Raw genomic sequence first — 15,241 nt, 5'->3', positions numbered from 1 at the left:
CTTGAAATATATTTTTAAATCTTAAAAAATTCTTTGTTATTGTCATTTGACCTGAAAATATAATTGTTGCGGTTGTTTTTTATAAGTATAGATTTTCCTATCAATGTATCTCTTGTTTATCTTAGTCAATACAATGTTTTTAATTGAAAATATTGTTTTTGTTTATTTTTTTTATGATTGTCAAAGTAAGTTTAAAAATATATATTAAAATAGTATATTTATATTTTGTGTGATTGAAAATTAAAAAAAATTATAAATATGATAAAATCATGTTTCAAATCGATTTAAACATTTTAATAATAAACAATTGATTTCAATTATATTTTCATAAATAATTTATAATTAGTATTATTAATTTCAAATCAAATACATAATAATTAAAAACAACTATAAGAAGCTGGTGAGCTGTCAACCCGACATCATTGGATTTAGCAACGCGCTAAGCCCACATACACATGAATTTTGCGAGCTGCCAAACACAACATCCTTGGGGTTGGCTATGCACTAAGTCTGGCGAGCTGCTAGACCCAACATCTTGGATTCAGCTACGTGCTAAACTCAAGCAAATATGAGTTTGGTGAGTTGTCAGACCTACTGCTCATGGGCTTGGTATCATACTAAGTCCAAGTGGATATGGGTCTGATAACCATTATAGGCCTCATGTTGGGTCATAAGTCTTCGTTTGTTTATTCTTATAACTTTTAATATAAAATATTAATGTCAAGAATACTTATCTCTCTATACTTCTAGGTGTATAAAAGTCTCTTAATAACTCATTATATTTTTACTGTTAGTAATATTGTGTAAGAAATATTTATCCATCATCCCTTATTTAATGTTGTGTAAGAGATATTTATATTTTATTAATATTATTAGGAGGAAATAACTCTTCAAACCTTTCATCCTCATAACATGACAAGGTTCAGGGTTATAAATACTCCTTAAACCATTCAAGTAAATGATTTACAATTTATATTATCTGAGTATTCATACTTTTAATTCTCATAGTATTTATCATACAAAAACAAGAACAAACACTCTTTTTCTTGGAATTTAAACTTCATTCTCTTATTTATTATAACTTCTTACTTAAAAGTCACTAACTTTATAATTTGATGGTCTATAAACCCCACCATAAGATATTGTTTTTGCAGGTATTGGGCTTTCTACACCAATCATTTACTTTCTAAGCTCCAAAGACAATAAGTTTGACCTGAACGTGTAATTACTCATCATCCAAGCACTAAAAATTCTCATGAACCATTTTTACTTTTCTATAAATGTGTTTTGCTAGTGTATAACATAAATAATCCCTTTAACATAACCTGAATTATAACATCTATTATCAATATTATCTTTTAAACTTCACCGTTGAGTTTCACAATAAATAAAAGAAGTTGATTTAATAAGATCTAGTTAAAATCCTGGATGAAACATTAAAACCTATTTATCTTTTTTAAAAAAAAAGCAAAAACAATATTGTTTTAGCTTTTTTAAAAAAAAATTAGTTAATCTAAATTAATCTGTATGTAACTCAAATTTTATCTCAAATTGACTCTCAAGTTTAATTTAATATAAACAAAACTTGGGTTTGCTTTATAACCCGCTGAATTTAATTGAAAATAGCGTGTAAAAAGAATGGATCTCTAGTTCACGTAATTGTTTCTTCGAATCACCAATTCTCTCATACTTTTATATTAAACTTCTAAAGAGGTTTTTCAAAAAGTTTGGAAGGGGGGACAACTTTTCAGTTTTGGGACAACATGGTAACGAGAAATAGCTGTCAGCTGTTCTGCTGGGCCTACTTCTATCCACCCAGAATGTAGCCTGTGTTTGGTAGTGCATGGTCCACCAGCCAAGCCCGAACTATGTAGTGGCTCTTTATGCCTTTGAGGTTACATGCATTCACGTGACATGTCTGCAACGAGCCAGACTGGTCAGCACAGGAGGAGTTCCTTTTTTGACGTCTTTTTTATACTATTTGGAAAACAAAAGAACTAAACAAACAATCAAGTTAAAATTCAAACCCAACGAGTAAACTTGAGCTTTGCATGTAACCATGCTTATGAAACTGAGTGGATGAAGACCAACAATATCTGTTGCTTATCATGGCAAGCACGACAAACACTAGCCAAAAAAGATGACACCCTTGATGTGATATTTCAATGACAAACGAATGGTGCTGAAAAAGATGTGTTGAAAGGACTTGGCATAGCACAATTTTAATCAAATTAATATTAATCATGAAATATAATTCAAAATAAATGAGCATGATTGATTTTGACACATGCAAACCAAAAGTATAATCATACATTTATATTCTTTTTTATATTCTTTTGAGAACCCAAAAGAATTATTAATTTTTGGTATAAATCGTAGCTAAAACCCAAAACTATAAAACAAATAAGAAAATATCATTTCAATCAAGTCATAATGCAAAAACTAATACAAACCATCTAGAGAGTCGTTAATGGTCGAATCATTCCTAGATAATAAATATAAATATGTAGCAATATTTAAACTCTCGAAAAACCAAAGTTAGCAAGTTAATTAGTAGCAATATTTACTTCTTATAAATATGTTACACTTAAATTTTTTAATCTCTACTTAGAGCTTTTCGAGCTCTGCTAATTAAAATAAAATTAGCATTAGTTTTCATAAATTATTTTATAATCAAACTCATTATTATCAAGAAATCAGATTCCAAAATAATTTTATAAATATCAAATAACCAATCATGACACATAACTCAAGCCCTATAATCATTACTCAGCACAAGCTTAAATACAAATCCCTCTCTTTGATATCAAAACCTTTAATTCAAGAATCCAAGCAGTCTCTTAATTAAAGGATATAGTATTAAGTATTAAGAAAGCAACAACACTGAGAAAAAGGTAGCATTACATTATCAGAGATTACAGTGCACACATATATCTACAGAGTAGAGGCTCTTGATTAATTCGTTGCATGATTCTATCTCCATCAACTGCCTAGCATCCCAAACATCATCTGCCTTGGCTGGACTCAGTCACTCACACATTCCTTCATGAAAACAGGGTTGACCCTTCTTGACACGCACTCATAGAAAAAGCAGGAAAGGAACCAAAAGTAGGTAAATTATTAGGCATTCATACATTATCCAATCTGGCCTGTCCATTCTTGTCTGCATAGCTACGACAGACTTCCAGCTTTAATTGGACCCACTTGCTCTTCTCCAAGCCAACCTCTAACCATCCTCCCTCTCTCTGCCTAGCGACCTCCCCTTCTTGGAGCTCAATCTAACTGATTACATTCCCATTCCAAAATGATCAGTCATAGATGTGACATCCTTCTTAATTTAATCCTGAGCTTGGAGATCATGGTCAGATAATTTCAGGGCTGATATTATATTGGTGTTTATCATGCATGGTACTAGCTAGTAGGCAGCTTATGGATTCGTTATTCTTCTTTCCAAGCATGCAAAAACAAGCTAAAGCTGGATGACCCACCTGTATTATCATTCTCTAGTACTGAGCCATAATTCTCTTCTTCTTGAGTCAACAACAATGATGGAGATGATGATGATGATGCAGAAACTGCCTTAAATATAAATAGACCTTGCCTTGGGCCTGAACCAAAGAGCCAGTCATGCACATCCCAATAAACATCCACTCTAGTGCTTTTATTCACGTGGATGGACTCATTTCCTCTAAACTTCCACTGAAGATGCTTTACAAGAATGGCTAGTTCCCCATCTACCTTTATCTCTAGTTGAGGATCAAACCGGTCACCAATAATATTGCTGCCACTGCTACCGCCATTGATGTATTCAATTGAAATCCCATGGAACTTTCCCTTCTCAATAAACTTAACTCTAGTCTTGAATCTCTTCTTGCCAAATACGTGTTCCTTCCTTGACACCAGCATCGGCTCAATAAGAGCAGGCCTACAGCCTGTCTTTCGGTAGGCATCTTTCTTTAAATCTCCAACAAGTAGAACCACCTCTTCTTCGCAGACAATAGCAACATAGTAGTCTGATTGTGGCTCCGTCTCCCCATTGAACTTTGCGGCCTTAAGGTCCCAGACCACATCAACAGCCCTACCATCTACTATGAATTGCTTTGAACCTTGTTTTCTCCAAAAGTTCCATGGCTTAAGCTCGACCTTGCACTGATGATGCTCGCTTCCATTCGTTGCTTGAACAGAAATAGACAAGCCATGCATCAAGAGATTCTTGCACCATGTAATGATGATCAAACGGCAGAGACCAGCTAACTTTGTTCGATACACAGACATGAACACACTCTGGCCTGACCTGGTTACATTAGCCCCTGGCTCAACAATTTGCCTCTCACCAGAGGAGAAGCAGGCAGGGATACCTAATGAATCAGGCATGATATATGCTCTCTATACACTACAAATAATAAGATAGAAACGGAGAATAGATTCAAATGCTTGATTAAACTAACTAGAGGGAGACAAGGTTCAAGAGATATGGGTTTGATCAAGATCTCTCAGTTTCACCTCAAGGTCTGTTCATGGATGCTACTGGTTAGTTGTTTGTTTGGAAGAATATTAGATATCAAGACTCGAGAGATCGTCCTTACTGCTTCAATAACCAATTTCCAAACTCGCAGTTATTTTGAAGATAGAGGAGTAAGAAAGTAGGAAAAGCAACACATTTTATAAGCCATTATATACTACTCGCGCAAGCTTTTCAATCTCTCCCTTTTGCTTTTACTCCTTTCTGTTTCCAATCAACTTAACTTTTTCCCCGTTCTTAAAGTGGGTTTGGCTTCAATCATAGGTTACTATCATATTTTTATTTTATGTATGGTAAAAAGGGAGAAAACCCTTTTCCTCACATTTGAGTATTCTGACGAAAGTGTACTCCCTAAAGAACAGAAAAAGGTTGGTGTGGGGAAGAGGGTCAAGCTACTTTCAATATGGGAGCATGTGGGAGGAGTGAAAAGAGGCTGCTAAATAAGATGTGGAAAGATATTTGGATTTTCCATATATATATAATGCTATATGTGCTTGTTTTCTACCTCTTTACCTGTAGTTTTCCTTCAGTCATTAACTTCCTCGGAAGAGTTATTGCAGGAAATTAATTTGACAAGGAATCTAGATTCCAGAAGCAACAAATGCTGAAAACCAGAGGGATCTAAGGCTGGCCCAGCTCTTGGTTGCCACTCTACCTAGAAGACAAGCACGCAGAGAACAAAGAAGCCTAGATGATGTGTAAGGAGATAATTACTTGTCAAATTAGAATTTGAATAATAATTTCCAGACTAGAGAGCTTAATTCACCCTTATGCCTATATTATGAACTTGGGTAAGACCTGATCTGTCTCCAAGCAGGAGAGGAACCAGGGGGGAGGCGAGCAGGGACCAGCCCTGCACAATATTTTAAATTTTTAAATTTTTAGTGTTTAAATATAGAATAATATAATATATTTTTATTTTAAATAGATAAATTTTCTAATAATAAATTATATCTTGAGTTTTGATCCTTTCTATTATATAATTATATAATTCCAGCTCCGCCCCTTCTCCCAGGCTCTCCTCTTTAACCTTATTAATTTCATCAAATAGGACTACCTGTGATTTCTGAAAATAATTTCAAGCAAATTTTAGGCTTTTTGCATAACCAGTTGGAATCATGATACAAATTGATCCTTTTGGATTGATTTCATCTACTTTTAGATTGATTTCATTTACATAATACATACCATCAGTGTTTGTTACACTGGGGTCTGAAGCATGCTGTATGATCTTTCAGCCATACCTGGAAACAGAGTATCTGGCAGCATCCGCATCCTCTGATCCCGCTACAAACAAAATGCTCAGACAAAAACTTCAAATTTTATTAATGTAAATGGTGATCTGAAACAGACCCTGAGAATATTGAAAATTCCAAATGGCTCATCCTAATTCATGGCAGTACAATTAACTCGTTTATTAGACAGCAAGATTGGTGGCCCCGAAAAAAGCATCAATATCAGTTGCTAGTATACCATCACAAGAAGTACAACTGAGCTGGAAAGCAGATGGAAGATAAAGGAAAATACTAATGGAACTTGCTGCCTCATTAGCAGTTCAAAGATACTACAATTTTCTATATGGACTTTTACAATTGGGAGTCTCAAACCTAGGCAGCGCACTTGCATGGTTGCAGGTGTTATAGCTAATAATCTAGATTTCGTAGGAAGCAACACAGTAGGTTCTATTAGCCCACAAGATCAACTGTTATGTCTGAAATGATTCAAATCAATTATCATTACTGTAATGTCATCCAAACTACCCCTACTCACAGCAAGGTTCACAAGCTCCTTACAAGCATTCTCAAGCACCACAGAGGCAGATCTCTTCTTGTACCAACTATTTTCTTTAATAGGAGACTCAGTCTTGATGTTTACTCGCTTGGCCAATGAAATTTTTCTTGACTTTGTTGGAGGACTTTCATTTTCACATGCAAAATCATCTTCATTGTCTTTCCAGCTGCAAGCCTTCTTCTTATAGCTTGGTGAGTGTCTGGACTCTTTTTGTTGCTTGACAAGTGATATCCGCCGCAACTTAGATGAAGGGCTTACATTTACACAACCATAATCAATATCATTATCTTCTGGAATATCTCCTGTGGTTCCCACATTCTTCTCAGCCATACACAATGAAATTACCATGTCAACAGCTTCTTGGTTCCCAACCTAGGGCACAAATTACCAAAAAAGAGTTAACAGCCACATAATTCCATAAATCAAGCAATGAAGTCAATGCCCTCATAAACCATACAAATGTCAACTCTGTCTGTCAACTTCAAGATGCACTACTGGACCTTAATGTTGCAAAAGTAGAGAAAAGGTGCTCAACCCTGTAAGAGATGGTTTTATACTAGTAATTGAGATTAAAGCGGCCTTCAATTTTCACAGTTAGTAGGTTAGGTCCAAACTTAAATGAGTGATTATTAAGTAAAAACTTTCAATCCCATAATTTAATGCATTTGAAATGACAAAGCATATTATTTTACCCAGAGTTCACAAGCAAAAAGAAATGAATTTAACAAACGAAGGCAAAGGATAGAATAAAACAATTTTCCATTACCAATATTTATGAGTTAAATCCAAGATCAAAGTTCATGCATAAAGTTTCCACAATGAGCATTGTCCATCTCACCTCGTCCCACAGTCCATCAGAAGCTAAGACGAGAAATTCCATGTCCGGACTCAGCTTCAGGATCTTTGTATCCGGCTCAGCCAGTACCCAGTCCTTCAGATGAGCATCTCCAATGCTTCTAGAAACAGAAAGTATCCCATGAACTCTCCATGCACCTCGATGAATCTCAACATATCCTCCCTGTATCACATTATTAATGAATATCACAAGTAATCCACAACCCCTTTCATGCACTGCTGTATATACTACCATGTTTCGCCATGGTATAAACCATACCTTATCCTCTATCCTTTTACGTTCATCCTCCTGTGCTGCTCTATGATCTTCTGTAAGGGCTTCAGCTACTACTCCTCTACAAAGAACAGCTCTACAGTCTCCTAAGTTTGAGATAACAACCTCCTGCCCTTCAATTAAGGCTGTGACACAGCAAACGCCACTGACTAAACCCTGCATTATTGACAATATACAGCCATTCTTCTACAGTTGATCAAGAAAGATAATAGGAGTGGTGAAAAAGAAGAAGATGCATTATTGTTGCACTTGTACCAGTCTACTCCCTCCTTTTTCGAGTAATATACACAGCAGGATATATAAAGATGGGATAGAAGAACAATGTCCAAATGCAATCTCAATAAAGAAAAATATTTATCATCACAAACAAATTGCTTTCAGCTTCACATTTAGTCTTTTGAACAACCAGTCCTATCCTCGAGTAGTCGATTCACCATTCAAAACCAGTTTTGTAAGCCTTAATCAGATAGAATCAATTATGTAATCCATAAACAGGATTGGTATAGCCAGTACTCCAATGGTCGGTGTAAAGCTTAGCTGAGGGTGACATCTGAGTAGACTACTTATAATCAAGTCCTTGAAGGTTTTAGGGAGTTAGACTGACAATGAAATCACAGAATTCTGCATCACGACACACAAGACTTACATCCAGTTTAGAATGAAGAATTAGGACTTCCAAATAATTAAGACTGATATAAAATTAAGTCAAGTTGCACATAGTCTCTTGTTGCTCACAAATTATTCTTTTTCAGTCAATTATCTTTCTCCAAACTATAAATAGCAGCAGCTTTTGTGGACCAAGAAAACCCAATAATCTGCAGCTTTCCAATTAAGGACAAGTCTAGTCAAAATTCTAATTAAAACAGTTTACCTGCCTTATAAGCTAGAAGCAACAGTTGACACAAAATTTCAAATGCATTCCAATTTGCAAGAAGAATTAATATCATCAAACATTAAAATTTACAGATTTTCAACGATTAGTGAACAAGAAAGAAAGAGTAAAGGGATGATGATACCTGTTTCAAGAAATCCTGGTCAGTTTTCAAATACCCAGCTTTAACAGCTTCCTCTTTGGAAACATTCCCTGCATCACAATTCACCATCTTTTCAAGAATATTTACGTGCAAATTCTCTGCAACAAACTCCACTGCCTTTTTGCCTCCATGCCCATCATAAACTCCAAAAAATCCCTACACATTACATTACCCAAAAACAAAAATCAGAAAAAGAATATATAAATATCAAGTTGGAAAGCCGAGAAAATCCAGTAGTAAGAGAGAGTATTACTTGGTTTGAGTTGCCATGCAAGCAAGAAACAATCTTGTGGGTATCTTCCATGAATTTTTTCTTGCCTTTGATAGCAGAGACACCAACACCATTCCCACTGAAAGAAAGGGCAGTGTTCCTGGGAGTGAGTTCTTGGAAACGGGGTTTCGTACTGGTATGACTATTAACAGTGTGGATTTCTTGGAGCACATTTGGGATCTCAATCATGGGCGGTCTCTTTCGCTTCAAAGAACTACAAGCAGCAGCTATAGCTAATGATGATTCCTTGGTGGGTATCTTGTCCATTTCTGCCTGCAACAGCTAGGTAGAGAGAAAGAGAGAAGAAGAGTTGGGCTGCCTTCAACGGCTATAAAAAAATAAAATAAAAAAAGAAACGGAGAGAAATGGGAAGGATTTTGGGACTTGGGAGTCGAAAGTAAAATGGAGAAGGTGGGTCAAAAAATCAAAAGAAAATATTTTTTGGGTTTGAGCCGTTAGAGGTAAATAATGGTCAAGACTTTGAATGTGTACTTAGTTGGACTTGGAGGGAAATGAATGTGAGTCTAGTTTTGGATCCAGTTAGGGCACCCTTAGATGAGAATTCCAATTTGGTTTTCGTTAATCCATGCCTCTTTTGTCAGTAACACTAATATTGTAAATATAGATCTAGAGCTTGAGAATTTCTCACAATTTTTTTATTTTTTTTCTTTGGTTTTTTATTGTTTTAATATAAAAAAATAATTTTAAAAAATAAAAAATATATTATTTAAATATATTTTCAACAAGCCTAAAACACCGTGATTGGAAGGAAGGGTCGGGGAGTCGTACGAAGTACATAACATCCTTTGTCGTACTCTTCTTCCTTGGTAATAATGACCACAGTTCCAACTAGTTTGACCAAATGAAACTATTTCTGAGTTATCAGACCAGAGGCCGGCAGCTAACAGAACAGAGATTACAGGCCTCCTAAACACAAACTCCAGATTTTCAAAATTTATCCAAGTTTCCAAAGCGATGGCGCCATGAATGTGCAAAAGACCTGCAGAAATAGAAGCAGCAGCAACCAGTTCAACTTCAACTGCCACCAGCTGCGACATGCTATGGAATCAATGGAGTTCAAATAAAATCTAAGACTAGAACGCTTTTTATATACAATCAACTGCATATACGGCAAATCTATACACCAGTTCATGTTTCGGACCATGAATGAACTGAAAGAAGTTCCAACTCCTTTGTTCATGACCAACTTGTTATATCTATAATTTGTAACTTTTTTTTTTTTTTGGGGAGGGGGGGTGTTCACACTGGATCCGGCGAAGACCCCAAAATTACAAAATAAATCATCTAGCATACAAACCCCTTTCTTAATTTCAGGGCAAGTATCCAATCTTGCCACTATCAAAGCCATTTTATTGCTAAGCTTCGTGAGCAAGGTCATTTTGATCGGACGAGGCAAAAGAAGGAAGCCAGAGTTCTATCCTGGTTCCCCCAGTTCCAAGGGCTGCGTCTGAGACTCGAGGTGATATGACACGAACCACACAACCATAATTCTCAAGTATCTCACGAGCAACAGTCAGCCCAGCAACAAAATTCCATGTCATGTTGTCTTCGACCATGTTTTCTGAGAAGAGCTCTGCTCCAAATGGTATAAGCGAACGCATCTGGGTCTGCATCCACATTCACAGGCAAATCACTTAAATCCAATCAACAACACAGGCCGTATTTTTGAAAAAGGCGCTCTGTGAGCAATAACATGATTTTGTTCATTTCTTTTCTCACATTTTTCAACAAAGTATCCACATGGAAAGGAAATTGATGGAAGGTGTTTCTCGTGAGACATTACGTTGTAACATTTTGAAAATGAAATGAAAAAAATAAAAAGAGCAGCCACATATTATACAGACAGTGCAAGAAAATTTTGATTCAAAAAAGACAGTTCTAAAATCAACAAACCAATTATGTGGGCTATAAGAGTTGGGAATGCATGCAAAGAAAAATATTTTTTGCATGATGAACACTTGACATTGTTAGGATCCCAGTTAATGCATAGCAACTAAATACTAGAAAGCGTGTTGAACCACTTTCTAAATTAAAACCAGAAAATTGTAATTGACCTTTGCTTTGCTATCCTTCCAATCTATTCTGAAGTACACTTATTTACTTAAAGCCCCTAGTAAGAGGGAAGGTAACAAATAAATCCCTGGTATCATTCTTTTGCTATGCCTCCAATCCTTCCATAAGCAACTTTATAAGGATTCAATATGTGCACTGTTTGGTATGTCAAAGCATCACAACCCCATGAAGTGAACAAATAAAGAGAATCCAAGAGATTCACAATCACTAATTTGAATAAAGAAAATGTACTTGGAGTGAAAGTGGACCGTTACCATGTAGTGCATATCAGGGCCATCATCGTCAATAACTACAAGAGCACCACCTGCTGGTGCTCCAGTAGATACAATTTCAACTTTGCCACCAACATGTGTACGCAATAATGCACCCTCAATTAAATTGCTCAGAGCCTGGCGTAAAGCTGGTTCTTCTATGGCAACTTGCAGAGATTGAGAAAGTTCACCGAGTTCTAGAATACGTTGCTGCTTATTGGCAAGAGGTATTGCCGCCTCAACCAAATCTGACAGCACCTCAGAAACATTGCATGGTCTTCCTGACACATGACAAGCATAAGATAGAGGATATTTTTTTTCAAATTTAAAGGCAAGGATGAAACAAAACTTAGATAGATTTAGATTTCAAATGCTTCCCCCACCGCCAAAATACAAATAAACAGAGATGTGCAACCAAATAGAGAATAGAAACTTTATTGTTAGCATTGGATCTCGTGTCACATTTCTTAATGTTCAGAGCCAATTCAAATACTATCAACATGTATCACTCAAGTTGAGGATTTAATGCAAGGCTAGAACCTACCGTATTCCATGTTGTTGTAGAGGAGAAAGAGCCAAAGGTGGCATGGGCATCTCCATGTCCTTGGATGCAGGATTTAGAAAACGTGGTTTGCCAGGAGTTTGCAACTTATCGCTGCTATCATTCAAGAAGTCTTCTGGTAATTGAGATCTCATTGACTCTGGATGGGCATACGCTGAATTGTGAATTTTCATTAATGTCTCTTCATTGTACCGCACTATATTGGCCTATAAAATCACAAAAGAGAAATTTGGTTTTTCAAACTCCACAATTTCTACACCATCAGCAATCTCACTATGAATTTGTAACTCCAACTACAATAGGCTGTGAAACTTAGAGACAATTCAACGCAATGTAAAGTGAAACTATACATCAAAACCAATGGCATTTATAGGAAAGAAGTAACTAACCAAATAATCCTCAATAGAAAACAACCATTTTGGGAAAAGAAAAATTGTACTTTGGAAGAATGCTAAAACAAAATTCACAAGGCATAGACTATGCACACCACACACACACTCAAAAGAGAGAGCGGGAGGGAGGGAGTGCCTTGGTCAAGTAAACAGCATCCTGGAGTTCTTGAAGGGCGTCTCTCACACTATCACCTTGAACAATTATGTCTTCAACAATGTCATAAGCAATCTGCAAGAATATAACTTGTTCACATGTATATAACATCAAAAGTGAAGGGGAAAAAATTAATTAAAAATCCAGGACAACATAAAGCATACCTCGCTTCTCTTCGTGTGAATTGATAACATTTTACTTAAAGTTCTAATGCTAGAGAGAGGACCACGAATCTGTGAGAATTTTCAGTCAAAAGGAACCACCAGTAAATATCTGTGAGAATTTACTATTTGATTTCCAAAATTAAAATGTAGAAAAGAAATATTGCAAGATAACTGGAAAACTACAGTTTACCTGCTCAACCAGAGTTGTCATTCTGACATTATTTTGCCATGAAGATTGCTGAAGTAACAATGCTTTCTGTGGAATCAATAAGTGAATAAGCCAAACTACTGATAAATTCAGATGAAATAACAAACAAGAGCATCATATACCTAACACGCCAATTAGAAAAACCACCTTTGTCCACAAAGAACAACCAAAAACACAAGAAAATGCGGAGGGCCAATAAACAAGGATAACCAAATCTGAGTGAAAGCAATTGAAGGAACCATTAACAAACTACTAGAATTGAGCTTAAAAATATCTAGAGGATTCTGAAAAACTAAAAATAAATTTTTTCATGCTAATGCTGTCGGTCCTGCACTTGTACGTGGATTAATTATAACACATAAAATTCAAATACCGCAGTTTAAAGGTAGGCTAGAATACATCCATGAAAAAGAATAAGCATCTAAGACAGTCCATCAAAGGCAAATTACAAGCTTAGCATTAGGGCGTGCATCTTTTAGTATCTGAAAATGAAGAGATTTACAAATGGATTTCCATGCATATTGAAAAGCCAATATTTGCAAGCTGATTTAAAATAACAGTGGAGTCAGAAAAACAATGGAAGCTACCTGATCCATCACATAAGCCATGGCTAGAGTATGTGAAATATTAATAGCATTCAATCTCTGCTCAGCTGTAAAGTTAAACATCCTCAATGGCTCATCATTTAAAGTCTGGATGCTCCACGATTTCGATTTTTTAAAGGAGGCAGAAGGCGAAGCATAGGCTTCCTCTGGAGAAATCAAATCACTTTCCCCATTTGCACATGATATGTCCATTTCCATCATCGGTAGCTCAGCAACCAAGAACCCAACAACAAAAGGGTGCTTTACCATTGGAAACACAACAGCTCTATGCTCAGCCACGCATTCTGCCTACAAAAAGTACAAATCAACATTTACCCTAAACAATAAGGGAAATGTTTAGTACCCCTTGATGCTGCAGCAACTTTCGGTCACGCTGCAATAACTTACCGATTCATGTTGGCCCTGCGAAATGTTACTGCAGAATGACCAAAATTACTGCTACGATTCATAAAAGCTACTGCAGAATCAGGGGATGGCAGCTATAGGCGTTGCCACCCACCCGAGTAGCCACGAATCATTGTCCAAAACAATAATAAACAGTCATTGATTAAGATACAAATTATTAGTTAATTTTTTTTATATAAAAAAAAAAGACAACCTACTTGTTTACTAGAAAATGCAGCTTCTGCAGCACGTAATCCAGTTGGGATATTGAAATTAGCGACTAATATCACAATATCTGATGATGATGCATTCACTCCGGGATATGACGTCACTCGACGGAGCTCTAAACGGTCCATTACATAACTACCTGCCGGCCTCACATAAACCTGCAAAATTAGTTTAAAAATAAATAATAAATAATAAATAATCAGCCAATATTATGCAAAGGAAATGAATATTAATGGGGTAAAACAGGACAGACGGAGAGAATAGCGTCGGGATCGACGATTCTGTGAAAGAGGTCGAGTTGTTGGACGCAAAGTCTCTGAAAATCAGGGCTGGGTAGCACCAATTTGGTCTTGTTGTCGTTGTTGTTCTGACCCTTCTCTATTCTCTGTACAAACTCCACTGATGAACTAGAACCTCTTCGAATAGCAGAAGCAACGGCGGATGCCGACGACACCAACCCCGATCCTCCTCCAGCTTCCTCATCGTCATCTGAGAGCGAGTGAGTCACGTGATGGATAGGATTTTCGAGATTGCCGTTGCTGGCGGTTAGGGAAGAGGCAGAGGGGGCTCGTAGGAGTGGCTTGAGGGTGGTGGCGGTGGAGAGGAGGTTAGTAGCAGTAGGAGATGAAGTGGAAGTGGAAGTGAGACTGTGATTGCGGAGGAGGAGGAGAGAGTTCGAGCTTGAGCGAGGGATTGCGGAGAGGAGCATTGCGGTTTGCTTGTTCCTTTCTTCGGGATTATTGGGACCGTTGTCGTTTGTTGCTATTGCTGGAAGTTTGGAATTTGGAAGTGAGAGTGGATGGACGGACGGATAGACGGAAGGATGTATGGACGGACGGATGGCTAACATTCTGTTGGCAAAAGGATATTTTTATCCCTCAATTTTCACCCAGTTCTCAATTGGGTCTACAAACAAAAAAACAACTTTTTCAATTGGATTTTCATCAATTGGACATTTCCCTCTTAAGGTAGCGTTTGTTTAGGAGGTTGCGTATGCGTTTCAGCAAAACGCAAATACAACCTGTTTAGTAAAGGAAAAAACACAATTCATTGTTCATGGATCCTACAGTGTTTTTGCATTTGAAACGCAAGGGAAAAGAAAGCAAGTTATTGTTGCTTCTTGCGCGGATATATCACTTAACAGTATAGCATTCATGGGTCCCATAATGTTTTTGTGTTTGAAACGCAGGGGGAAGGAAAGCAAGTTATTGCTGCTTCTTATGCGGATAGTTCAGTGAACAGTGGAGGCATGCTCCACTGTTCCCGCCGGACCGGGTCCGATCCAAAGCTCAAAATGCATTGAACCAGGTCCGACCCAGTAAAATAAAAAATAAAAATTATTTTTTATTTTTTAATTGTGTTTTATTCGAAAAACTAGTGTTTAACATTATTCAATGACACTACATAAATTAAACGGAGATCCCTTGATGACATAGCATTTGCAGAATTTGA

The 15,241-nt window shown here is 36.7% G+C and overlaps 2 protein-coding genes across 2 annotated transcripts; both read right to left on the bottom strand.

Annotated features, from left to right (window-relative positions):
* Positions 1-2,780: 2,780 nt before the first annotated feature.
* Positions 2,781-9,291, bottom strand: LOC7460745 (probable protein phosphatase 2C 14). The gene is given in 6 exon segments (XM_024609585.2): positions 2,781-4,358; positions 6,217-6,685; positions 7,152-7,331; positions 7,428-7,598; positions 8,459-8,632; positions 8,730-9,291. Coding segments are annotated over 6 exon segments (2,199 nt in total). The 5' UTR covers positions 9,015-9,291; the 3' UTR covers positions 2,781-3,438.
* A 532-nt stretch (positions 9,292-9,823) lies between these two features.
* LOC7460746 (chloroplast sensor kinase, chloroplastic) lies at positions 9,824-14,654 on the bottom strand. Its single transcript, XM_024609517.2, has 9 exons — positions 14,043-14,654; positions 13,780-13,947; positions 13,160-13,465; positions 12,555-12,620; positions 12,365-12,433; positions 12,183-12,275; positions 11,637-11,860; positions 11,096-11,369; positions 9,824-10,375 (listed from the first exon to the last, which is right to left on the bottom strand). The coding sequence occupies exons 1-9, from the start codon at positions 14,637-14,639 to the stop codon at positions 10,124-10,126; spliced, it is 2,049 nt and encodes a 682-aa protein (XP_024465285.1). The 5' UTR covers positions 14,640-14,654; the 3' UTR covers positions 9,824-10,123.
* Between the last annotated feature and the right edge of the window lie 587 nt (positions 14,655-15,241).

Source organism: Populus trichocarpa, chromosome 10 (assembly GCF_000002775.5).
Source record: "Populus trichocarpa isolate Nisqually-1 chromosome 10, P.trichocarpa_v4.1, whole genome shotgun sequence".
NCBI lineage: Eukaryota > Viridiplantae > Streptophyta > Magnoliopsida > Malpighiales > Salicaceae > Populus > Populus trichocarpa.
Note: the sequence above shows the minus strand (reverse complement) of the source record. Positions and strands in the feature narration are given on the sequence as shown.